At 39.0% G+C, this 27,508-nt stretch overlaps 1 protein-coding gene across 2 annotated transcripts in view; it reads left to right on the top strand.

Annotated features, from left to right (window-relative positions):
• Positions 1–299: 299 nt before the first annotated feature.
• LOC108250113 (ATP-binding cassette sub-family G member 4-like) overlaps positions 300–27,508 on the top strand; it is a 30,156-nt gene continuing 2,947 nt past the window's right edge. The window contains exons 1-14 of one of the 2 annotated variants that reach the window (XM_037973372.1): positions 300–555; positions 4,025–4,142; positions 4,285–4,417; positions 4,653–4,703; positions 6,371–6,516; positions 8,706–8,829; positions 8,999–9,113; positions 9,210–9,359; positions 12,397–12,418; positions 19,198–19,276; positions 19,392–19,560; positions 22,863–22,963; positions 24,963–25,121; positions 26,673–26,791. In XM_037973372.1, coding sequence (XP_037829300.1) covers positions 300–555; positions 4,025–4,142; positions 4,285–4,417; positions 4,653–4,703; positions 6,371–6,516; positions 8,706–8,829; positions 8,999–9,113; positions 9,210–9,359; positions 12,397–12,418; positions 19,198–19,276; positions 19,392–19,560; positions 22,863–22,963; positions 24,963–25,121; positions 26,673–26,791 — 1,742 coding nt within the window. Of the gene's footprint in view, positions 556–4,024; positions 4,143–4,284; positions 4,418–4,652; positions 4,704–6,370; positions 6,517–8,705; positions 8,830–8,998; positions 9,114–9,209; positions 9,360–12,396; positions 12,419–19,177; positions 19,277–19,391; positions 19,561–22,862; positions 22,964–24,962; positions 25,122–26,672; positions 26,792–27,508 lie in introns of both variants that reach the window. The other variant, XM_017439837.2, reaches the window with a different exon arrangement.

Genomic DNA, 27,508 nt, shown 5'->3' with positions numbered 1-27,508 from the left:
CAGTATATTGCCTCTTTTTGTTTAAACAAGTCATTCAACACTCAGCATTCACACTGTATTTTAGCAGAATATGCAAAGTTTCCCTTCTGCCTTCTTTTTTCCACAGCAGTATAGCTTCTGGCTAATCTTCCCTGTCGTACTATTATTTTTGTGGTAATATAATTATTTTAATATATGCAGGCCTTGTATAGATTCTGTACATGCAGATGTAAAATAAGATGTGTCTGCAGTCAATGAAGAGTAACTTAGTTCTTCCTTTTTTATCATCCTTATTCCCCTCCCGCAAACAGAGTGCTGATATGGATAATAAGGCATTAGAACCTGATTGTGTGAGTATCCCCATGGAAGAGACGGTCCTGTGTAATGGAGGCGGTCAATCTTTAGTTCAATCTCAGCTGCCACGGGAGCCATCTGTGTTGGCCCACCTGAAAAAGGTTGAGAACCAGATCAGTAACGCTCAGTGCTTCTCCCACCTGCCAAAACGCTCAGCAGTGGACCTGGAGTTCATCAATGTCTCCTACACCATTCAAGAGGGACCATGCTGGAGTAGGAGAGGTAAAACATACTGCATCAACCTATTTTTAAATAATTTTGGTATGTGCTATTCCATCAAATCAAGAGAAAAAAATCTAAGAAAATGGGTTTAAGATGTACAAATGAAGCATTTTGACTAATATTTTGTTTAAGAAACAGGTGAATAAGTGTATAAATATTCTTGAAAACAATGTGATGTCACAGCACAGTTTACCTTGGTGGCTGAAGGTTTGACTTCCTTCTGGCTGAAGAGTCATGGGCTAGGTAGGTGGAGGATATCCTTTGGTTGGGTCTGCATCTATTGGTGTAGATGTCCTTTAGTGAAGGGAGGCTGTCGTTGGTCATTTCCTGAGCTGATCTAATCACTCGTTGCTGCACTTTATTAGCTTCAGAGCAGTCTTCGAAACAGACTGTTATGAAAAGTGTCAGGACAATCTCTACCACACACCAGTAAATAATAGCCCACACAGCATCACTGAGCTTAAGCATCCTCATAAGATAGATGGATTGATGTATTTTAATAATCCCAGTCTACAAATCAAATTGTGCAAACATGATCTTAACATTGCACAAAAAGATTTTTATACCACATATCTTTTGCATCTTTTTACACTGGAGCTATTTTAACACTGAAATAAGGTTGTGTTACTGTGTAGACACTGAGTGTCCATTATGGCTGCCAAAAACTATCCTTCTGATGATAGGCTGAGTCGACCAGGAGTTGTTCCGCCTTGTTTTTTCTTCTGTATAATATAGTTTATTCACATATCCTCTCCTAAAACAATTCCCAAATCTTTCATGCGAGTTTGCTTGCTGTGACAACCCCTGAAGAAGGAGCAACCAAAAGAACTGTAATCACATATCCTCTTCTGTCTCTAAGTAATGATCATTTGTTGCTAGTCAAAATGATCAGAATGACTCATTTTCCCAATGACTCATCACCCCCCTGCCCTCCCTCCCCCAATGACATAATTTTAAACCAATAACAATCAAGTTTTCATAAACAAAACTCGCTTGTTGGCAGGGCAGGTGATAAATTGCGAAATGTCAACGAACTGTGTATCATTTTGAAGCTTTTAAGATGGAGAATTTAAGAAACAAGAACTCAATATTGAAGAATTCCTTATTGTGACTTATTTTCCAACCACAGATCACATCACTCTTCTGAAATGTAAAGCTTGTAGTTGTTTTTAAATTATGCAGAACTGCTACTGCCTTTATGCATATAATTCTGCATAGAAAAAGCAGTATTGTTAGGCTTAGTGACAACTGTTTTCTACAAATGTAACTAGGTGTAAAAACAGCCTACCTAATATAGCATTAGCTCAAACTACCATACTAGAAAGGCTTAAAGCCAGAGTTGCTGTAGATAGAGGAAACTGGCTTGGGCTTTCTATATATAATAGTCAGTTTAATTCCATCATATGATTTTCCTCTTGTTCTCCAAATAGAGATTACTATGACTGCTGTTTACTGCAAGTAAAATACTGACTGCTCATAAGTACTTCACACAGTCCCACTGGGGAAAAATCAAGTCATTGCATCAGTACTGAATAATGTTTGCACAATTTGACAATCTATTGTTTCGTCAGTTGTGTTTTCATTCAGGTGTCAATTTGTACCTCTGCCAAGTTTAGCCTCCCACTTTCTACACAGCAGTTATCATTTACTCCAAAAAGTTATTTAATGTGTATTCTTAGGCTATTTTTACAACTCAAAAACAGTGCAAATTGTCCATACTCGTCTTCACTGACTGATAAAGAATGTACAATGTAAAAAGGTGTTTTGGGGCCACAGGTTTTAAATAATAACCATTCATCATCATCATCATTATTATGAGTCCCTTAGCTTATTGCCATGAGGGCAGTACAAACATCATTCACCAGCAGCTTCCACCAGTAACCATTATAATCATACAAATTGCACTCAAATAGATTAGTTAAAAATTACCGTATTTATATTATTATAGGCAATGCAGGTGACTGAGTTGACAGGTCTGAGTTGTAGCATTTTCTGTGCTTGTTTAGGTTTATTAGTTGGGGTGGACATCTTGTATCTAGTTGACTGTAAAAGTTAATCGGTTGTAAATGTTCATCCAATGATTACTTGCTGAGTTTCATTAAAATCCATCCAGTGTTTCATGAAATATTCTGCTACCTATTAATGCCAAAGTAAAGATCTTGCACATATGTATGTGTTGGGATGAATCTCATCTGCTATCACCCCAGATTTTAGCTCAATATCTGTAAAACTGACTGAGCCATTTTTGTGTTTGCTAAGACTGATTAGGTGTCATTTTCAATCAGTTGACTCCAAACGTTGTAGATAGACATCCACTTAATACTTACAGTAATCTGAGAGAAATCTGAGAAACTCTCAGACTCTCTCTCTCAGTGAGACTGAGTTTCATTAACATCCTTCATCATCATTAACATCCTTCATCATCATTAACAAACAGACAAATTAACACAGACACAATCAAAAACCTTATTTCCTGCCTTTTGCCTTTCAGTAATACTACTTACATACCAGGTACAGACTGTTGACAGTTCAGGTGTATACAAGCAGCTGGTTCTTGTATGAAATACAGAGAAGCACAACCTAACCTGCTTGTGCTTTTGAGATTTAAGCTTATTCAGAAAAGTTACAATCCCAAATGCCCAGGCCTAATATTGTCAATATTACTACTACTACTACTACTAATAATAATAATAATAATAATGGTCCAAATTCATTTCAAAAGTATACTCTAGTGTCAAGCGGTGTGGAGAAGGATGCAAACCCAGAGTGCAGACTTCTAATAAAAAACTAATTTATTAAGTAAGGAAGTGAACAAAAACAAAGGCTGATGAGGCAGCAAAAACTTAACAAAACAAAATCCAAAACAGCAAGGCAAGGTGAGAGACAAGGGACCAGAGACCATGAACAATAGACAATGAACTATAGACAATACACAATGAACCAGCCGGGTAGTGGAGAAAGTGACCGGCTTTTCAACACTGAGGGTAATGAGGTAAAGTGGGCACAGGTGAGTGATAACAATTGCTGACAGGTGGAGATGGGCATGGCAGACAAACCAGGGGAAACTGAGGATAAGTGGAGAATGATGACAGGCACAGAGAACATGAACACAACAAAACCCAAAACCAAAAGGAGACCAGAAACAAACATCAAATACAAAGAAGCAAACAAAACCGAATCCTGACACTAGTAGATTAAATTGTTAATGTTGGTGCACAAAACCGTACGAGGTTGGTACAAAGTGGACTAAAGTGGACAAAAGTGGGAATGAAGCAGGCTGAGGTGGATACAAAGACACCTAAAGCAGGCAGGTTTTTTCCATACCCACAACGTTTGTGTATGATGTGGCCAAAGCTACAAAATCCAAATGACACTCTGAGTATAGTCTCACCACAAATGTTATTACACGTTGCATATACAGTATGAATAAAGTTATGTCTGCATTTCTCTTACTTTCTTTTATTTCCAGGTTTTAAGGATTTATTGAAGTACCTTTCTGGAAGGTTTTGCAGTAAAGAGCTGATAGGAATCATGGGGCCCTCAGGGGCCGGGAAGTCAACTTTAATGAACATTCTTGCTGGATACAGGTGAGAAAGCACAGTTTCTCCTACACACAAAATAAAGGTTTATCAGGAAGTGGACTGAAGCTAATGCAATGTACACGTTAAAGTAGAACTGAGTTACAGAGAAAGTTCATGTTTCGTATCATGTGTCATTCATGCTGTTTAGGGAAACTGGAATGAAGGGTGACATCTTGGTTAATGGGAAACCCAGAGACCTACGAAAATTCAGGAAAATGTCCTGCTACATCATGCAGGAGGACATACTACTGCCACACCTCACTGCCAGAGAAGCCATGATGGTGAGCATTTCCTGAAGACTTTCTGAGCACTTTTTTATTTTAAAATAAACTTTCTCATGAGTGCAACGACTACAGTCAATTTAAAAACTATTGTTTGGGTGTGGGGATGGGGGGGGGCTTGTGTATTTTTTTTTTTTTTTTAAAAAGGACTTGTGATTTGAAACTGCTTTCCTTGCACAGGGTTTTAAATAGCTTTTAAATTACCTTATGGTGACGCATTTTTATGTTGCTGCAGGTGTCTGCCAACTTAAAGCTGGATGACACAATAGATGTGAAAAAAGAGCTGGTGAGTAAGCAAACACTGGTGAGCTTAACATACACCACAAAAATAGGAACAGTAATACTTCCGCTTTAAAAAAAAAAAAAAAGAGTTACAAATAAACCTTATTTAACACTGAACCAGTATTGAACCACTTTGGTCATTAATTTAGGAAATATCAAACATATTTGGAAAATGCTTCACTCACAGATTTATTTACTTATTGGATTTATTTATGTATTTATTTTGGGAGGGGAGGAGGTGTTTCCTTTTACCGTCAGGCTATTAAATTGACCATTGGAGACATGCAAACATTAATTTAGTTTGCAAACTAAATATTTAGTTTGGAAATTAAATGTTTCGCTAATAAGCAAATTCCTTGCCGAAAAGCTGAAGTGGACTATCAAAATAAAACTCCACCTCTATATACACCTCTTGCCAAACAGCCAAAAAACACCAGAAGTAAAAGATGAAGTGGAGCTGCAGCTGGCCATACTGAATCACTCCAGTTTTCTCTCTGGACATGTCAAAAGTGTTAGCAGAGAACATCGGGCGAGCTATTCTAACGGTTCAAACCCGGAAGTGTAGTGTGCATACAGCTCATACAGTCATTTACTCATTGATCTTCAGCAACTGCAACATCTGCCCCTGAGCCATCGCCTCAGCCAGTGGTAAGTTGGGACCTGGGTTAGCCAGGTCTCGCTCGGCTTTTATTTTTATAATCCACTTTCACTTTTCGGCAAAAAATTTGCATATTAGCTGAACATTTAATTTCAAAGCTAAATATTTAGTTAGCAAATTAAAAATTTATTGTGAAAATTAAATATTTAGCTTGAACCTAAACATTTAGTTTGTAAACTTGCAAGTTAAATATTCAGTTTGAAACTATGAAATTTATAACTGTATGAATAACCTGGCAAAATAAACCAAATTATTGCTGTTAATTTTTGATTGTGTAACTTTACAAACGGCACCCCATATACATACCGTACTCACAATATTTATTAAATACGAGCTCAAAGCTTTATATGACAGGCAGTAATGAGGCCTAGTTAGGTCTTCCACACAGATTCAGTTTGACACACAGCCAGCAGATGTCACTCTTCTGAATCAGACAGGGTACAAAACTATGACTGACTGAGGAATGAGCGAGGACTGAAAGAATAAGTAGGCTGAGGCTGATGAAGAAAGTAGTGGCAGCTGATGCTAATGATAGGTGTAAGTGGGAGAGGCAGGACTGAGGAGCAGAAACTAACTGAGGGAAAGTATTGATGGTAAATGAAACACTGGGGAACAACTAAACACAAGAAAATACAGAAAATACACATTGAAAGAAAGAAATATAACAAAAGAAGTAAACCTTAAAATAAAAAAAATCAACAGAAAAAGCACAGATCATGACAGTAGGAGTGTTTCGTGTATAGCTGGCATCACATAGTTCTAGAGATAAAGACAACAGTAGCAATAATTTACTTTTATGAGTATATCAAATAAAAGATGGGTGGCAGGTAGACAATGCTGTGTATTTGATTTGATTTTTGTGACAGACTTAGTGTATGTGGCATGACATTGTTTCTCTTATTAACTTTGCAAGAGCTATTTTGTAATCTCAGATTTAAAAAATGAATTGTAAAACAAAATTAAATACATATTGTTTTAAAATATGTCCATGTTGTCTTGTGTTAACATCTCAGGTGAATGAGATCCTAACTGCTTTAGGACTGCTCGACTGTGCTCACATTCGTACCAGCTCACTGTCAGGGGGTCAGTGTAAACGTCTGGCCATCGCACTGGAACTGGTCAATAATCCTCCAGTTATGTTCTTTGACGAGCCCACCAGGTGAGACAGTCAGGCGGTGACATCCTGTTAGGTTTCCATTCAAATAATACACTTTTTTGGAACTTAATACATTTTAATTCTGATAAAGTGCCTTCAAGAAAATAAAACTCAGAAAGTTAATGCTAATGAATCCAAATTTCCTAGCTGTGACTGAATTACAACGCACACAAAAGTAATGTTCTTTTAATTGTTCCTAACAATGCACATATGCATTTTAAATGTGAACTATGCAACAAATTGAAAACTGAACTGAAACAACTTATTTAACCTTGAAAACGTCAATAATCAATGATGATTCATACTTGATAGGCTATAAATTAACACATTTATGAACACATTTATTAATGCTTTACCCATAAAGGATAATTACTTCCAAAACCAAGATACTCAATGTTTATTCATGCTTTATAACTCATGAATTAACTATTCTATATACTGTGTATATGTATGTAAATGGTCATATAAATGTACTTTCACACCATGTGTTAGACATGTATTAATGTTTGGAGAATGTTTGAATTAACTATATACTTATCGTGCAGTGATTTAATAATTAGTGATTTAATAATAAGTGATTTGCTAGAGCGAGTCCGCAGAACTCATGCAGTGCATTAATAATTATGGCAGTCGCTAGTAGTTAGTTAAGTCTTTTTGTGAACCTTTCTAAAGTGAAGACTATTTATGCTTTATTAAGTATTTGTTAATGTAGACAAAACACTAAAGTTCCTTTTCACTTGTGGAAAGCAGCCCAAAATTAACACAATTATGTGTTCTTGACATGTTTTTGCAACTGTTGCCTGTGTGAGGAGAAATTTGTGTGCTAAATATGCTTACGGCCAGTTGAAAAGTTCTGTGGACTCGCTCTAGCAAATCACTTATTATTAAAGTATATAGAATAGTAAATTCATGAGTTATGTCATGAGTCATGAGTTTAACAAACATTGAATATGTTGATTTTGGAAGTAATTAGCCTTTATGGGTAAAGCATTAATAAATGTGTTAATAAATGGGTTAATTTATAGCTTATTAAGCATGAATCATCTTTAATTATTGATGTTTTCAAGGTTAATTAATCCTTTATTAATGATTAAATAAGGCTAAATAAGGTGTAGTTATTATAAAGTGCTACCAAAGTTTCTAGTTTTGTTTTAAAGGCCCAGTTATCACAGCATCAGAAGAGCAAGGAACATAAAAAATGTAATTTCCTAAAATTACAACAGAGAGCTGTTCAGTGCAGCAAGGAATGTCCCGAACTCTATATTAGAGAAACTAAACAGCCTCTCCACAGACGCATGGCTCAACACAGGTGAGCAGCTCTTCTGGACAGGACTCAGCGGTTCACCTACACCTCAAGGATAAGGGACACTCTTTTGAGGACTAAAATGTTTATATTTTGGACGGAGAAGACAGATGGTTTGAGAGGGGGTGAAGGAAGCCATCTATGTCACAAGAGAGAAATCAACTTTAAACAGAGGTCTCAGATTTCAGCTTTCAAAAACCTATAATGGAGCATTAGGCCTGATGCCTAATCAGTTTGACTCCAATCAGGACCTTCATTCATGTAACAAGAGTGGTTCATGTGCAAGTCAGGCTAACAAGGACCCTAATGAGCCTCTATTGTGAGGAGAGTGAGAGTAATCTGAATGGGAATCTAGTTTATAGAAAATCTCAGCTTTAAAAGCTTGAACTTGAGAAAACTTGAGCAGAGAAACATCTTCAGCTACAGAATAGAAGCCAAGTTGTTTTTGTTTTTTAACCTTTTTTGGATTAACCATGTCCTGACTGGGATGACTGAGAATCTACACCACCATATACTTCAGCCAGCAATATTCAAAATTGCAAGTTTATGCAATTTTTATTTTGTTGGTCAAACATACAGAATGGAGAGATTATATTGTTCTTAATATACCACAGAAGATCTCACTAGGACTTTCTAAAACTATCCATGTCCTGTCTGAATTTCTGGGTGACACTAGGGTTGTCATTCAGTCCAAAAGAGACCTGAAGTAGTGGTTTGCTGGTGTCAACTGCAGCCTTCTTAGAAGCTGACACCTTCAAACTCCTGAATAATTCTTTAGAGGAAAAAATTAGCAATATTTAAATATAGTATAATGTTAAGGATCTCCAGTCATATGTATGATTCATTCCCGCATTTGCTTACTAATTAATTTTGTCCTTTGTTTTCTCAGTGGTTTAGACAGTGTGTCATGTTACCAGGTAGTGTCTTTAATGCGCTCTCTGGCACTGGGAGGACGTACAATCATCTGTACCATTCACCAGCCAAGTGCCAAACTGTTTGAGATGTTTGATAAGGTGTGTATCTGTCAAGCTCCTGGAACAAATCAGTTTCTGAGGAGCTCTAGTGCAGGCCAGCAATGAAAGATTTTGCACAAACACAACTATTTCAAAGCAAATGAATAATAGTTTCTGTTCAGACATTTTTTTCCTCTGTTTTCATACTTAAATGTGCCTTTTTTCACAGCTTTACATTCTTAGTCAGGGTCAGTGCATCTACAAAGGCACAGTGCCGTGTCTCATCCCCTACCTGAAGACCCTCGGCCTCCACTGTCCTACCTACCACAACCCTGCAGATTTCAGTTTGTCCATTTCATATTTATTCTTTTACTCATGCAAAGTAGAGAATAAATGAAGGCTTTTTCATTTCATTTATTACCTTTGTTTCTCTAATTCAGTCATTGAGGTGGCATCAGGAGAATATGGAGACCTGAACCCTGTGCTGTTCGAGGCAGTCCTAGCTGGAACATATGCATTAAAGGAAACAAAGAATCATTATGAAGCCAACGGCCCATTGGTTTGTGCTGCAAAGTGCTCCATGGTATGTAGTAACTAATCCTGCTGTAGTACAGCCAAGGCTGGATTACCAGCTGTGCAAGGGTATCAGTTACTTTGTGCTTATTAGTTGTTAATTTGCATTGTTCAACTGATTAAGAGCTTGAACTATAGTAGAGCCACTTTTAAATATGTTTGAATTTTGTTGTTATCATCTACAGTTGACACTTTACAAGCCCTGTTCAGGATGTACCCCCTCTTAAGAAAAAGTTTAGTTTTTTTCAGAGGGTTTTGTGACAAGGTTCTCCTGTAGACAGCTATCTGAATGACTTTAGTTTGAAAAAATAAAAATGAGTTCTGACGAAACAGATGAGCTAAGTCCTCTGAATGCCACACTTAGTATGTGAACCCAGATAATGGTATAGTTCTAAACTGATTTAAAAAAAACTCAGTTATCAGTATTTTGCAGTGGCGGGCGGTGCATTTCACACTTAGGCCTTCAGTGATGTCCAGCTTAGTCAATAAATACCTTTCATTATGCTAGCATTTATAACACCAGGATTGGAGAGTAGTTAGAAACACACTTAAGCACTACTTGGCATTGCATCACCTCAATTGTGTACAAAATGAGCCATTATCTGGCACATTTTAAAAATCAACAAACCCACATCAGCTATTAAAACATATCTGGTATGCTACTGTCAAAACTAAATAAAATAGAATAAAAAAAATAAAACGTTTGCACCCACCAAAACAGCTGTGTCCCCCAAAATGCTTATTTCAACACAGAATCCATTCTGGGACAGGTTAGCTAGCTCAGGGGTCGGCCGTCTTCCTCTAACGAGATCTAGCTTCCCTTGAAAAGTTCGTCTTGAAAACAGCCTTGCCAGTATATCAGCAACCAAATCAATGTGTTGCTCTCCTTCGGCCATTGTGGGTTAAAAAAGTTTTTAACCATTAACAGTCCCGGGTGTGACTCCGTTGATCTGCACAGCACTGCTGTGGCTCAAACTACATATCCAATTACAGGACGTGGAAATGTCACGTTCAATGTGAGGCTAGCTAGAGGGCCTGACTGACACAACTCGTGATCTGATTGGCTATCGCAACTATCTATCAACTGTATTTGCCTGTTCACTTACAGTGCACAGACGTCTGCATTGTTGATTCTGAAGGTTCGGGCAGATTTCATACAGCCTGGCAACATAAGATAGCTGAATTCTAATTGGATAAAAACTCTAACCTAAAAACAACAGCACTGGAAGGAGCATAATATGACAAGAAGAGAATATGAATACTTTTAGATATCTAGGGAAAGTAAATTAAAAATTAAATTAACCTTTATCATAATTATGATAATGATTCTTGGTTATGTTAGGCCAGCAGAAAAGGCCTTGATGGCCCTGACGGCCCACCACTGGTATTTCGTGTATGTATTTTTGCAGACATTTGCAATAAAATAAAATTAAATAAAAAATATATAAACCGAAACTTACAGAGTTTTTTTTAACAGTTGCTGCCTTTAAAGCACAAGAGTATAAAACAATATAATACCTCCTAAAATAAAATAAGGCATGTGATCGAGTTTGGATGACCACAGAGGCTTGACCTTGGAAACGTGGAACATAGGATGAAATTTGGTGCCCCTGGGAAGTTGTACACTCTGAGGGGCAGGTCTTTGGTAGACAGCCATACCCTCTGTCCTGTCTGGTAGTCAGGCTGAGCAGATCGCTTGCGATTGGCTGCTCGGTAGTATACAGCCGAGGTCTTGAGTAGCGCCTTCCTGGCTTTCAACCGTGTACAGCGGCATCTGTGGGCAGCAGCAAAGGCTGATGGCACCCTAGCAGGTCTTTCCTGGACAGACAACACAGGAGGCTGGTAGCCATAAACCGTGAAGAAAGGGGACAAACCTGTGGCCGAAGAGGGAAGTGAGTTGAGTGCGTGTTCCACCCATGGCAGGTTACTGGACCATTTGGCTGGTTCGTTGGAGCAGAGGAGACGCAGCTTTGTTTACACTTCTTGATTGGCTCGTTCGGTTTGCCCATCTGTCTGGGAATGAAAACCAGATGACAAACTTAGAGTGATGCCCAACAGACCGCAGAACTCACGCCAAAACTGGGAGATAAACTGTGGTCCATGGTCCGACACTATGTCCCGGGGATGCGATGCAGCCTGAAAACTTCTTTGGCCATGGTAAAAATTCAAAAAATGTTAAAAAACATTTTTACCATGGCCTGGATGACTAAGAATCTACACCAGCATATTCTTTGGCCATGACATCTGCGAGTTCTTTGGCCGAGGGAAGTTTCTTTAAAGCAACCAGATGGACCATTTTAGAAAACCTCTCTACAATGGTAAGGATGACAGAGTTACCAGACGACTCGTGGAGGCCAGTGATAAAATCCATAGCGATGTGGGACCATGGGCGAGAAGGAAGAGGCAGAGGGCGCAACAGCCCTACAGGACGACAGCAAGACACCTTGGCCTGGGTGCACTGAGGACAAGCGGAAATGAATTCTCGAACGTCCTTCATCAGACTTCCCCACCAGAACTGGGACCGCATTACCACCAATGTCTTTTTGATCCCTGGGTGACAAAACAATTCAGATCCATGACAGAACGTTAGTACCTTGCTCCTGAGGCTTTGATGATGCGTCCAGCAGGACATGAGGTTGGAGGTGGGTGAGTCTCATGGGCTCTCTGAATCTCTTATTCCAGTTGGGTCACAGAAATCCGAACCAAGTGAGGGAGGATGAACTTGTCCTTCTCAGATTTAGATTCCTCCTTAGCTCCTTCATAGATGCAAGATAGGGCGTCCGCCTTGACATTCTTCTCCCCCGGTCTGTATGTCAAAGAGAAAGAGAAATGAGAAAAAAACAACGCCCACCTGGCTTGAAGAGAGTTGAGCCTCTTGGCCGTCTTAAGATACTCCAAGTTCTCGTGATCAGTCCAGATAACGAATGGTTCTTTGGCTCCTTCCACCCAATGCCTCCACTCTTCCAGTGCCATTTTAACTGCTAGCAACTCTCTTTCTCCAGCATCATAATTACGCTCAGCACTGGTGAGTCTCTTAGAAAAGAAGGCGCAGAGATGAATCAGGTTATCTGGACCCGTTTGACTGAGAACAGCTCCAACGCCAGTGCTAGACGCATCTACCTCAACGATAAACTGTTTCTCGCCATCAGGGGAGTGGAGAATAGGTGCACTAGCAAAATGCCTCTTTAACTGATCAAACACAGACTGAGCTTCAGGATTCCAACTGAACTGGGCCTTAGCAGACCTGAGTGCATGAAGAGGTGCAGCTACCTGACTGAAGTTTCTGGTGAATTTGCAGTAAAAGTTGGCGAAGCCCAGAAAATGCTGAAGATCCTTTCTGTCCTTAGGAGTGGGCCAGTCCTGGATAGCGGAGACCTTGGACTGATCCATGGACACCTGGTCGGGAGAGATGTTGAACCCCGGAAACGACGTGGAAGCTTGATGAAACTCACATTTTTCAGCTTTAACAAATAATTTATTTTGAAGTAACCTGAGGAGTACCACTCTGATATGTTTGCGGTGAGTAACCAGGTCTTGAAAGAAAATCAGAACGTCATCCAGGTAGACGAAAACAAACTGATTTATCATGTCCTGCAGGACGTCGTTGACCATAGTCTGAAAAACGCCGGGGCGTTGGTGAGTCCAAAAGGCATTACCAAGTACTCATATTGGCCTGCTGGGGTATTAAATGCCGTTTTCCACTCATCTCCCTCCCTGATGCGAATTAAGTGATATGCGTTGTGGAGATCTAATTTACAAAAGATCTTAGCCCCCTGAATAAGATCAAAGGCGGAAGACATTAAAGGCCCCTATAGTTAATACATGGTCTTAAAGTGCCATCTTTTTTGCAAAAAAAAACCCTGCCCCTGCTGGAGAAACTGAGGGTCTAATAATTCCTGCCTGTAAGCTCTTCTTGATGTATTTAGACATGGCTTCCTGTTCAGGCCGAGACAGGGAGAATAATCTTCCCTGAGGGGGCACAGAACCTGGGAGAAGGTCAATGGGGCAGTCGTATGGTCTATGAGGCGGAAGTGATGTAGCCTTGAGTTTATTAAACACCTCCTTGAGATCAAGGTATTCAGGTGGTACCTTAGATAAATCGGGGAAGGCATTGGTTTTACTTTCGGGAGTAGGAGCAGATACCACCGCATCAAGGAGACAGGAACCAGAGCAGTGGTCCGACCAGCCAATGATCTCCCTTCTCACCCAGTCGATTTGAGGGTTGTGTTTCTTCAGCCACGTGGCTCCTAGAATGACAGGGAGATCAGGTGAGTGAATAACCAGGATCTCATGATGATTGCCACCTACTGACAATCTGACAGGTTCAGTTTCATAGTTGTCTTGGTTCAGAATGTGGCCATCAAGAGCGGTGATCCAGTGACCAGTCTTGGATGAAGTCATTTTGATGACCATGGACATAGCTAACTCTTGATCGATAAACTCTGTGTCAGCGCCCGAGTCAATAAAGACCCGAGTGGAGAACTTGCTGCCATTAACTGATAATTCAGCCTGGAGTGTTAACAAAGAGGAGATCTTATTATGTTTGACTGGACTCAGTAGGACTCTCCTCGATCCTACTTTAACGGACAATCCCTGACCGCGTGTTCTTTGGCCCTGCAGTAAAAACACAAATTGGTTACTTTGCGGCGATTTCTTTCCTCGAGGGAGAGCTTGGTCTTGCCAATTTGCATTGGTTCCTCTGGAGAATGATTATGACTGTTGTCGTTGGAACTCGGAACATTGTTAGTCCTCACCCTCCAATCCAACTCCTTAAAACTCGGCCTGCCTCGCCTTTCCTGTTGGCATTCAGTTAACCGAGTATCGATCCGAGTGGCCAATTCTTCCAGGCTCCTGAGATCATCGGGGCGATCCCGAGTAGCAAGGTCGTCCTTAATCTCCTCTCTTAAGCCTTGAAAAAAAAACACATCCATTAGAGCTGGGCAATTCCATTGGCTATCAGCAGCCAGAGTATGGAAATCAGTGATATATTCCAAAACACTTTTTTTTTCCTTGCTTAAGAGTAAATAACTTATGGACTGCTTCTCATTCAGGAGGAACCGGGTCAAAAACCCTCTTAAGTTCTGTGGCAAAATCTTTATAATTATAACAAAAAAGAGAGTCCCTCTGCCATTCAGCCGTTCCCCATAGCTTAGCCTTACCAGTTGGCAGAGAGATGACGTAGGCGATTTTGGATCGCTCGGATGGAAACGAAGACGGCTGTAGTTGGAAATGAATCTCGCACTGGGTGAGGAATGGACAGCATTGATCGGCTTCTCCTTTAAAACTCTCCTGGGGGGGGGGTTTGGCTCATGCATAGGAGAGATTAATGTGCGAGACGGAGCCAGTGGAGGAGACTGAGGCCTGGAAGCTACAGAGCCTAGCACACCAGAAGTGTTGCGGATTAACCACATAATTTTCTCGACATTTCTTTCTAACCCGGAAATAGCTTCTTCTACGTTGCAACGCCACCGTTGCTGTTCTGGATCCATTCCTTTTGGCCAGATTATTCTGACAAGGCTTGGCAGACCCGGATTCAGAACTCGCAGACAAAAGTTTTAAGATGTTTATTGTAGCCAACGTGCTAGTAGGAGGGCTAGTTTCCAGGACTTGGTCCTCTGAGATGGAAGGTGGGAGCCCCGGATGAGGTAAGTCCACGATTGAGCGTGAAAGAGGGTTTACTAAGTCCCACGGTGGGGGGTACAGGCAAAAGGGATAGTCCGGAAACAGGCAAGAGGTCAGAGCTGGGTGTTCAGAGGAGAGCAGCCAAAACCAGAAGGTAGTTATGGGACATCTGAAGCCAGGCTTCGAGGCGTGTACAGAGTAAAAAGGGGGCGTGTCCGATGAAGCCCTGCTTCGGAGCTTGTGTCATATTGAAATCACGTGATCAACAACAAACGAGGCCTCGCATTACATCTGCCACGTCATTGCTTCACTTTGCGTATCGTTTTTCAAAATAAAAGTGCTATGAACCCTGTTGCTTCTGACAAAGAAAAAGTCCTGTTCCTAAATAAAAACAATTAAAAACAATTAAACCTAAAATCCAGAAAGTTCTAAATTCTTTTTGTTTGATCAGGAGATACATCAGAATCACATATCAAAAACAGACTTAAAAACCATTGGAAGAGGCTAACTTTATTTGTAATATTAAAAACCAGAACTAGAACTCCCAGGAAGAGATTATTTTAAACAAATTCTGTTTTTCAGGAAGCAAGTTTCAAGCTCAAAGTATTCAGAGTCTGCCCCAACAATCACTCAATTCCCAATACACTAAAGTAAAGTATTGTTGCGTTGCAACATAGTCTCCAAATATTTTTGCGGAGATTCTTAAATTCTTCACAAGTCCCAGAGGCTCACAATCACTTGAATTTTGTTCAAAATATTTTGTGCTGCAAATTTTACCTCAAATTTGTGTCATACTCGTGGCTGGAAGTTGGCTGGAACCCTTTCCAATGTTGTTTTTTGTAATTCTACAGTTGTATTTTGCCTAAGACAGAAAACATTTGCGTTTATAGCCTTGAATGTCCTGGTCCAACCACATCAATAATAAATTATAATTATAAAATACATGTCCAAATATCTATATCTCTATTTTAAAAGTGTACTCCATCAGGTTAAATCATGAACAAGATGGGCTCAAAGTGGGTTGAGGTTGGTACAATGTGAGCAAAGGTGGGCAACAAAATAATGTGCAAAGCCTAGAATACAGTTTTGCAGGCTGTGGACACAAAAAACAGCCTGTGTGTTTTAAAAATTTGCTGCACAAAAGGCAGCCGCACAGCTCACTGGTTGCTGGTTTGCAAACACTGCGGTTGAAAATTTGCCTATTTTTTCATAATTTGGAACTAGCCTCTAGCAGTAAGAAACCACACTTAACAAAGCGTTAAATTTGGTTGAAAATAGTACAAAGACAAAATCTTAAATTGTGAAAATTAGAGATAATTTGGTTTATTGACATCTTGAAAAAAGTTGAGATGAGGGCAGTTAAAAATAAAGAGTTGTGTAAACTTTATATCTCATTGCTGTAAAACTGTGGACGATGAACTGAAGAGATGATGCTTTGATCAGTATTTGGTAGAAAGGTTGTGTATTTTTCCTTAGACCTCCTTTATACTGAATGATGACCTTGAATCAGACTGAGAATGTATAGTCTTTGTAGATTCTTGGCGAACAGTGGGCCCCCCATTACACATTAGAGCATGATAAGTCCACAATGGTTTAGATCAGCGGTTCTCATCTGGACTGGTCCCACTTTCATCCCTTAATTACAAGCTGTGACCAAACAACAGGTTTTGGGTCATGGCTCAAATTTATTGAATGAAAAGATGGTGCAGTTTGAGCCTGATATTGTAGAATACAATATCATAGTATGACCGACACAAAATAAACAAGTTAAATAATACCAACAAGTAGCAATGCTAAGAGCAATTCTAAGATCTGACTTTTAGCAGTGCTTAGCCTCCAGTGAAGAGCTGAGAGTGGTTCTTGGCCAATTCAAAAAGGCTGCCATGTTTATTGACTACCACCAAAAGGGAGGTCTGTGTATGTTTGTCTATTGCCAAAATACTTCATGAACCACTGCCTGAATTTTAATGAAATTCTCAAAAGCAATCATTGCCTGTACATCTACAACTGATTAACTTTTGGAGTCAGTTTGATTAAAGATGGCTGCCATAGATAAGCGAATTTAGCAAGGACAAAAATGTCTACAACTCAACCAGTTTTACAGATATTAGTCTAAAATTTGGAGCGTTAGTAGGTGAGTATTGCCTAACACATACTCTGATCCCTAGCTGATTGTGTAAGATATTTGTCTTAAACTTTGAAATTTTGTTATTAACTGTTAAAGTTATGTGTGTGTGGGTGTGTTTGCATTCTGAAGTTCAGGAGAGAAATTGTTTATAGGGTGTGCTAAGGGAGCAGGGGCCTCGTAATAAATAAGCCTCTAAGTTCTACCAAGCCTCTGAACGCCTTTGTTTACAGTCATTATGTTTTTAAAGACATGTATAAATGCTCAGCCTTAGAAGTGTGCCGCTGGCAGATCTGTCCTCCCAGTTCGCTTCAATCATTTACAGTGACAGTGTCTAACTCACATACAGTAAGTGGTGTCTAACATAATTGGATGAGAGGCGATGGGCAGCCATCCTTCACTTTACTCCCATCTTTATGTCTGATCATGTAAATCTTTTGTTAATTCAGTAGGTGTGTGCTGTTCTGACAACCCCAGATTCACACACAAGGCACTTTCCTGAGGCATGTAAGAGAAAGTGTCTCATTTAGGCTCAGGTCCACATAAATTGGGTTATATGAAGGAAAGGTGCATGCACATGCATGTTTTTACTCACCTAGCAGGAAAAACTTATTTGTTTGAGTACAAAAATTGTAGCAGCATCATGATTGCCTTCACACTAATGGAGTTTTTCTTTTTTTTAATTCTTTTTTTGTCTATATTTGCCATGATGTGTCATGTTCTAAAAGGTTGTGTAGGTCATGGACAGTGTAAGAAGGTTGTATTAAGTAAAGATAGAGATCAACCACTCAGTCAAAAAATGTCTTCTCTGTATGAAAAGAACAAGGCACAAAGCCAGTATTAAATTACTCCTTGATCTCTGAATCACCACTGCAATAAAAACGGATTGGATTCCACTGTAGAAATCTTTGTATATTATACATCTCTTTGTTTGTATGCACCTCACATTTGATGATCTGAAGGTGCAGTTGTGTACATGACATTAGTTGCTTGCAGAAAAGACAAGGTATATAATAAGTATAAAGCCATGACCAGACCTGGGACTTACATGTGTTTCAGCTGATTTGGTCCCAAGTGGACAGGTTTAAGCACAACTCTTGACACCTGGCAGTAAATCTCATGAACTAGTGAACAGATTTTATTTAAACTCTTAGAAAGTCAAATTTATATTAAATCTCAGAAATCGTATTAAATAGAGTTTGGCAAACTCCAGTCAAGATTTAATGTGAGTTTCCTTTACCAGTGTCTTTCTCTTTGGCACGCTCCCATAAAGCTCAGACTGGTGAACAACTCAGGTAACAGTTGTTGTTGCTCAGTCTCTCCCATCTCACCTGCTTAAGCTTGGACCTTCTTCAGAGTTCTCACAGGTGTCTCGGTGGTCTCTGTCACTGTTCTCCTTTTTCTCAGTCACTCAGTCTGCAAAGACGACTTGCTCTTGGTAGATTTACACCAATTTTTTCTCCATTTTTTCATGATGGATTAAACAAAACTCCTGTTTAGGGTCTTAGAAAACATTTTGTATCCATACTCTTATTGAAAAGTACAAGTCCTTTTTAATACCATAATCTTTTCTCTGAATTGAATTAGGTTAATAATCTTGAATATTTATGCAGTTACTTATTTTACATAACACATTTTTATTTATTTGATGTTACTTTGTAGAAACTTGAATTCACTTTGACATTAAAGAAGTTGTTTTGTAAAGAAAAAATATATATATTGTTTAGATTGACCATGATTGCTTTATGACAGCAGTAAAAGCATAAAACATATAACATAAAATTGTATTTTGCAGCAGATACCCTTTAAGCCAATGGTTCCCAACCCTGGTCCTCGAGGACCACTGTCCTGCATGTTTTAATTTTCCCTGCTTTGATACACCTGATTTGAATGAGTGAGTGATTAACAGGCTTCTGCAGACATCAAAGACCTGCTGAACAGCAGGGAAACACGGAAAACATGCAGGATAGTGCTCCTCGAGGACCAGTGTTGGGAAACACTGCTTTAGGCTATTTGATCTCATCTCTTACTGCACATTGTTGAGTTCAGTAATGAGATGATCATAATGGAAAATATATTGTTTTTCAGAATCCTGAACAAACAGAGAGCCATACCTTTGCTACAAGTACCCTCACTCAGTTCTGTATCCTCCTGAAGAGAACCTTCATAACTATATGTCGAGATCAGGTAGGTGACAACATTACTGATTCAAATCCTTGAGAGAAAATAAAAAGCACATTATCTGAAACAGTTAGGTAGCTTCTGAGGCTAGAAGATTTTTCTGCTTTTATCTTCTTCTCAGGTTTTGACCCATCTCAGGTTGATGTTCCACATCTCCATTGGTGTGATAATAGGGTTGCTCTATCTGAATATTGGCAATGATGCCAGCAAGGTGTTTAACAACACTGGATTTCTTTTCTTCTCTATGCTCTTCCTCATGTTTGGAGCACTCATGCCAACTGTGCTGACCTGTGAGTATGATCATAAGGATACTTTATTATTGTAGGAATTTTGATTCAGCATTATCACTATTTTTTCATGTTTTTGTTTTTCTGGATTGTTATCTAACTACTTCTGCATATTTTGTACTATTTTAATCATGCATATACCAAATATTTTAACTAATTTGGGAGATGAGTGCTATGGTGTTTGCTTTATTACTTTTCCAAATATATTTTTTAATTGTTTAGTTTTGAATTGAATACTTTATTTCAAACTGTAAATAAAACAACAAAAACACAGTATGTAAAAACAAATAATAGAAAAACTGTCCAAGTTTGGGGAAGGACGAACCTCGAAATGCAGGCTGACACAGGGAGCTCAAAAACTAACTTAAAGTCAGGACTTTAAGTCAGAATAGGTCTGTGGGCTGTACAAAACATGTTTGTTACATTTAATACACAAAAATATTCTCAGTTGGACACCGGCAATAAGTGGGTCCAAACCCGACTGGTAGTGGGTCAGAACACCAGCAATCAGTGGTCCAAAACCTGAAAAGTGTCTGGACAGCTGCCAGGTAAAGATCAGTTGTTTTTTTTATTCCAACTTTTCTCTTTTATTAACATAGTTCTAATGTTAGTTCAGACAAACCTGCAGTGATTTTAACAGAGATGTGTTTCTGGGACAGCTGAGTTGTTCAAACTACATCTTTCTTTGGCAATATCACAGGGACATTGCCATCAAAAATAAAATGAAGCCATGCAGCTCTGTTTTCTGTGACTGGGAGAACATGCATGGACACATGTTCTATATTGCAGCTGACAACAAAACATTTTCCTTTTCCAGCAGACATTGTTCAGCAGTAAAACCAGCAGAACAAATGTTAATCTTCTTGTAATGAAGTGGGTGGAGCTCCACTTGGGTTGCTAGGCAATCCTGAGGTTTTTGAAACAGGTCATTTTGTAGACACCAGAAAATATTTACTTATTGTCAAAAAACGGCTGGGTGTTTTTTTTGTACTTTGACTGTTTCTAGAAGCAGTAGATACCCAAATTGAAGTACAAAAACATGCAAAAAGTGATTTTTGCATAATAGGTCCCCCTAACAAGGACAAAGCAAACCAACTGAGACATGAAGCCATGTAATACCAGACAGTTGGTGAATGGAGGAAAAGAGAAGATGTGGGCTGAGGCTGATGAGGAGAAACAACTGGGCTTAAGAAAACAGGAAGCAGGTGTAGATGGCCATGGCAGGACAGAAGAACAGCTGAGGGTGAAGTGAAACTAGCACAGAAAAAAAAAAAAAAAAAAAAAAAAAAAAAAATTGAACACGAGAGCCTTACGAAAGACAGAAAACTTGATCACAAAATGACAAAGAAAACCTAACAATAAACACAAAGGAATTATCAAACATAACCAAATAAACCCAGATCCTGACACAAACAAAAACCAAATGTACTGATTAACAGAATCTAAAATAAACTAGAAGCACTTGATGTCAGGTTTTAGTGATGTCAAAGATGGTTCAGCTCGGTGACAGACAGACAACAGGGAGTTGGCGAACAGGTAAGTGATTTTATTTACAGTGAAACTATTAAACAAGTCGGGGAGCTTGGATCTGAAATGGAAGGAACGAACAGGTAAAAAGATACGACGGTTGAGAATATTATGAGAGAATACTAAGCTATGAGAAGTTGGCTTACAAAACAAACAGGCGAAGTTCTGCAAGGGCTGTGTGATCTGAGGTGAGTCTGGTTGGACGGGTCTCCCAGGAATTGGCATCCAGATGAGAGGGCAGGTTTTGGTCCACAGAACGAGGCAGACGAAGACGAGGCAGGTAAGTGCAGACAGGCAGCTCATGTACTTAGCTCGAGGAACGGTTGAACACTAGACCAGACTGGATCTCCAGGAAGACTAGCACTCTGAGAGGACACAAGAACAAAAACACCGGTAAGAGAAAACTTCTTTGATACTTCAAAGCGAGGATTGGCTCAGAGACTTTACCACATTGGTAAGCAATGCTCCAGTGCTGGTCTGATCTCCACCACAGCCTTAAGTACACTGCCCATCTGATGAACCTCATCGTCTGCAGGTGAGGAAAACAAAACTCCGCCAGGAGGAGGAGCCGGACACACCCACCAGGAAACAGAACTCACAGATCGCCACACTCGAAGAGCGCAAACCTCCACCAAGGCCACAGCGTGATTAAAAAAAATAGTATGATCCAGATCCTAATCTGAATCAGTATTGAAAATTGAGCTATTGTTTTGTGGGACAACCCCAACATTTCCTGATAATTTCTGCAATTCATTTATCAGTTTTTACGTGTATTGCTAACAGACAGACAAACAAACCAACAGACACCAAAAACAACTTCCTTGGCCGAGGTAACAAACATTTTTAACAAAGGAGTTCCCTGTGACCTTGACCTTTGACCTCATGAACCTTAAAATCAACAGCATCATCTTTGACCCACGAGGTGTCCGGCTGTTCATTTTGAAATTTCTACATTACACTAGTTAGAGAACTAGGTCCAATGTGATGTTAACTTTTGACCCCATCACCTTGAAATCAGCAGTGATCACCCTTGACCTATGAAGTGTCCAGCTGTAGAGTTTAACACTCCTGTTATACTATTGCAGAGTTAGAGCATGGGCTCATCTGTGGCTTTAACCTTTGACCTTGAACTTTGACCAGATCACCACCAAAACCTAATCACTTGTTCCTTGTACCATGTTTGACGTTTCCTGAAAATGTCATGAAAATTTCATGAAATTTCTACAAAGACAAACAGACAGACGTTACCATGAACATAACCTCCTTGGCGGAGGTAATAAGTAAAACAAGCTGTCCAAAAAAGGCTGAAGCTGCAGCTTTCAGTGCCTAAACATTCAACTATAGTTACAAATGTTACCATAGAAATGCATTGAAATTTTTTCAATGCCTTCATTAGCTTTTAGCTACCATTCTGCTTCATTTATATTTTAGATGGCCTTGTGCTATTTTTAGCTTCTGGCAAGCCTTTTTATACTTTTAGCTATTAGCCAGCGTTTTGCTATTTTTAGTCAGAATTTTGTTCCATTTACCTTTTAGCTATTGTACTCCTTTTTTAAACTTTAACATCTCAGATTCAGCTTCTTCAGCAAATGACAGCAAAGTCTTTCAGCACCTTAGCATTCACACTGTATTTTCATTGTGTACCATTGTGTACTTTTATTGTTTTTATTGTCAATACTGCTGAGTTAATGAGTGAGGTCTGCATCTTGTTATGCCTGAGTTGATTTGAATGTATGTATGTATGTATGTATGTAAACATGTAATTCTCCATCCAACAGTTCCTCTGGAGATGTCTGTGTTCCTGAGGGAGCATCTCAACTACTGGTACAGCCTCAAAGCTTACTACCTGGCCAAAACCATGGCTGACATCCCATTTCAGGTAAGCTGGCAGCTGTGGGGGTTGAAAACTGACTCACTGAGAAGACAACTTGACAAAACTGCTACATTCAGCAAACTTTAACAAACTGTAACTACATGGCTGGACACTGCACTCTAGTGTTAGTTGAAGGCTAATATAATTAAAGTTCTAGCATCTCTTGAAGGAATGCATATCGCCTGCTGTTTTTCATACTGAAATTTTAAACTAAAATCTTATGAGGGTAAAGCTGTTTTTGTCAAACCTTGAAAAATAGCAGTACCATTATGTAACATCTCATGCTATAAATATAGTTTTATCTACTAGTGCTCAGAGTAAGTTATGTATGACCTTAAGCTACTACCACGCCAAATTGCAGCTTAGTGTCTTTAAATTTGACTCAGTTATAGCCATTTTTGTCCTGGTTAATATCATTTAGCTGTGTTGGCCATCTTGAACACTTGAGCACTGACACATTTCAAAAATATTTCACAATACTTCATGACATTGTGCATAAGGTCATTCAGCATCTTTGTCTCTTTTCAGCAGAAGTTGATTTTAGTCTAAAACTTTAGTATGAAAGACAGCGAGCAAGATGCATTTATTCAGTGGATGCTAAGCCTTTAATCAGTATAGAGTGCGGTATTAGCTGAGACTGAGCTCTAACACAGTCTAAGTGCTTACTACTAAGATCCATTTTTAAAATTATTAACTGAGTCAACTTTGTCTGTTTGTTAGCTAAATGTTTCATGAACTAATGGATGGGTTTGAATGAAAATTTCAGAAAGCAGTCAAAGCATGTAGATTTAAGTAAGTAACTTTAAGTAACTTTCGGCTGCTCCCTTCTTCAGGGATCACCACAGCGAGCAAACTCGCATGAACAATTTGGCAATTGTTTTACGTCAGATGCCCTTCCTGCCACAACCTGGGCTCAAACCTGAAGCCGCGGCACTGACTTCCAAGCCACCGCAGCCTTTAAATTTTCAAGTCTACCCAATTCAAGATGGCTGCCACAGCCAACTGACCCTGAGAAACACAGCAGAAACTCTGCTAATTTTACAGATACTGAGCTAAAAATTGGCATAATAGCATCATCCCCAACACAAACTGATTTTCTTAGACTTTTTGCAATAACATTTGGAGTCACCCTGCCTGTCTGTAGCAAAATATCTCATGAAACATTGAATTAAACTCTCAGAAAGTAATCACTGGATGCAAATCTACAACTGATTAACTTCAAGAGTCACCCAATCTAAGATGGCCACCACAGCTAATCAAAACTAGCAATCAAAAAATGACTATACCCCAGTCAATTTTAAAGACATTGAACTAAGATTTGGTGTGTTTCATGCCCAGCACATACTCCAAGCACCACATATTGTGCAACATCTTTGCTTAAAACCTGGCCAGTAATTGTTAGACTCAATGATGTCTCTCTGTTAGCAAATGTATTGGCATGAACATTGTCTGACTGTTAGCAAAATATCTCATGTTACGTAAAGTAATCATTGTCTGTACATTTACAACTCATTAATATTTATAATGAACATATTTCAAGAAGGTCACCACAGTTAATTGACATTAGCCAACACAAAATTGGCTCCAATTCAATGAATTCATCTATTGAGGTAATATTTGTGGTAGTACCTGATAATCATCCCTAGGATATATTCCAAGCACTAACACATTTTGCTACATCTCACAATATTGCATGAGATCCTGCATACAGTCACGTACAAGGTTTGACAAATAAGTCTAGAAATTCTTCCTTTCTCAGCAGAAGATGATCTTAGACTAAATCTCTGCCATGAAAGGCACTGGGCAATATGCATTTCCTCAAGGAATGATAAGCCTTTAATTGATATAGCACTCCATCTCATTTGACTAACACAGATAACTGTGCCTTTAAAAAGAAACACCTCAGTTTACTTAAGCAGTTGTGATTGGCTGTGTGAACAGATCCTGTCTCTGTGTGTAGCTTCATTGGCTTTAGATCTTTTAACTTAGTAGGTTTTTGTTGTAGGTGATCTGCCCTATCATGTACTGCAGCATAGTGTACTGGATGACAGAACAGCCCCCCGAGGCTACCCGCTACCTTCTCTTCATCACCCTTTCTGTCTGTACGGCCCTGGTTGCCCAGTCTCTAGGCCTGCTGGTTGGTGCTGCTTCCACATCCTTACAGGTACTATCAGGTATTCTCAGCTCACTGACAGAAATAAAAAATAAATAAATAACCCCAAACTTTCTCTTTTTTTTAATGTTCCCAGGCCGACTCAAAGCCATACCACTGGTCATCAGTATATTCCTTCAGTTCTTAGCAGTAATGATTTTATGGAATTTTTTACCAGGAAAATTTTATCATTTTGTGAAAATATTTTACAGTTCCATTCCCCATCTAGCTCATTTTTTATCTGTTAACAACTTGATCTCTGCACATGATGGACGGTCAAACTTATTTTGTTTCTCCTGCTTTACTCCCTTTGACTTGTCTGATTCAGTGTGGATTGTCATTGTTTTCTAACTCATCAATATATATATTAGACAATTTACCAACTAAACCTTTTAAAAAAGTTTTACCTCTCAACAGCATCTCTGTTCCTAATCAGATCGATTTGTCTCTTTTAACAAGCTATCTACCACAGGTTTTAAAAAGTTCTGTTATCCAACCACTGTTTAAAAACACTCTTGATCCTGATGTTTTAGTGCTGACAGGTGCTTCTCTAAAGAAGAGATCACATTTCTCAAAAACCACCCCACAACATAATGCTGCTACCCCCATATTTCACAGTTAAAATAGTGAAAGCTTCCCTTTTGTTCTTCCAAATGTAACAATGCTCATTATGGCCAAACAGTTCAATTTTAGTTTCATCAGAGCACAGGACATGTGTCCAAAGGTATTAAGGTATTTGTTTCTGTGTGCATTTGCAAACTGTAATCTGACTTTTATATGTTTCTTTCAAAGTAATGGGTTCTTTCAGCCCATGTCACAACAAGACTCATTTCAGTGTGGATAATAACACTCTTTTATCAGCTTCAGCAGCATCTTCACAAGGTCTTTTGATTTTGTTTGGGGGTCTATACACACATTTCTCACCAAAACATGTTCATCTAGGGAACACAGAAACTGTCTCTTTCCTGAGCGGTATGATGGCTGGACATTCCCATGGTGTTGATACTTGTGTGTAACTGTTTGAACAGATGAATGTGGCACCTTCAGGTATCTGAAAATTGTACCTAAGGATAAACCAGAATTGTGGAGATTGACAGTTCTCTTCCTGATTTCTATGCTTATTTCTTTTTATGTTTTTCATGATGTCACACGGGGAAGTAGTGTGTTTGAAATGTGTCTTAAAACACTTCCACAGGTGTGGCTACAGTTGCCTCAAATGTTATCAACTAACCAATCAAAAGCTTCCAAAACCATGATGTCATCATTGGGGCGGGCCCAAATTGTTTAGAGACATGGAGATCTAAGTGTATGTAAATTTGTGACCTTGAAGATGGTAAAAAAACATTCCCAAAAAAAGAAAAGAAAAGAAAAAAACTAATGCTCATTATTCGGGCATTTAATAAAAATAATTAATTTTGGTAATCCTAACTGACCTAACACAGGAAAAGTTTAATTTGATTTCATGTCAAACAGTCAGTAAATAATCTGTGGGTTTTTTTTTTTTTATATACAGTGTATGTAAACATCTTGTTTCAACTGTATGTCCTCTGCTTTGTTCCACAGGTAGCTACGTTTATTGGACCTGTCACAGCTATCCCAGTTCTGCTTTTTTCTGGGTTCTTTGTGAACTTTGACACAATCCCCAGTTATCTGCAGTGGAGTTCATACGCATCCTATGTCAGGTGCGTTTTAATATAAAATGTATGATTACAAATAGTATGGATAGTTCAGAATAGTTTAACATTTATAATGCCTGATGACGAATCTGTCTCATATATTATCTGGTCTTGAAATGTAAGCTTGTCATAAAGTAAAAACCACTTTATATTAAAGATGTTAACTAGTTAGTCCCTTCCTAAAGCTTTATGAAATCACTTTTTTTATTTAAATTACTTACCTCACAGCTAAGACTAACAATTTTGCTGTACATCAGCTGCTATTTATTTTCAAAGAGACACATCTCACAAAGTATCAGTACTCCATGTATTTCAGTACACCTGTTTGTGGACCATCTACAGCAGGGGGTTCTCCAGCAGCATGGCAACAAGTCATCCATTTAAACCAGGTGTTTTAAAGCAAGAACACATCTAAACAGTGACGTGCGGTGAGGTTCATGGTTGGTGAGGCACTGAGAGTCAGATTTACAAATATATAAATCCAAAAGGGCAGCTTATTCAATTGGCTACTGGTTATTTCATATCTCATCAGCGTTCTTCACACACACACACTCTCTCTCTCTCTCTCTCTCTCTCTCTGTCTCTCACTCACTCACTCACTCACACACGCTTGCGCGCGCACACACACACATAGTAGTATTAAGGATAAGATAAGAAAAAAATGTTACAATTACCGTTTTGGCAGTCTGATGGAGCAAAACAAAACTTAACGGCTGGCAGCAG

The sequence above is a fragment of the Kryptolebias marmoratus genome, linkage group LG2 (genome assembly GCF_001649575.2).
Source record: "Kryptolebias marmoratus isolate JLee-2015 linkage group LG2, ASM164957v2, whole genome shotgun sequence".
Classification (NCBI taxonomy): domain Eukaryota; kingdom Metazoa; phylum Chordata; class Actinopteri; order Cyprinodontiformes; family Rivulidae; genus Kryptolebias; species Kryptolebias marmoratus.
This window is presented reverse-complemented; position numbering and strand designations above follow the sequence as displayed.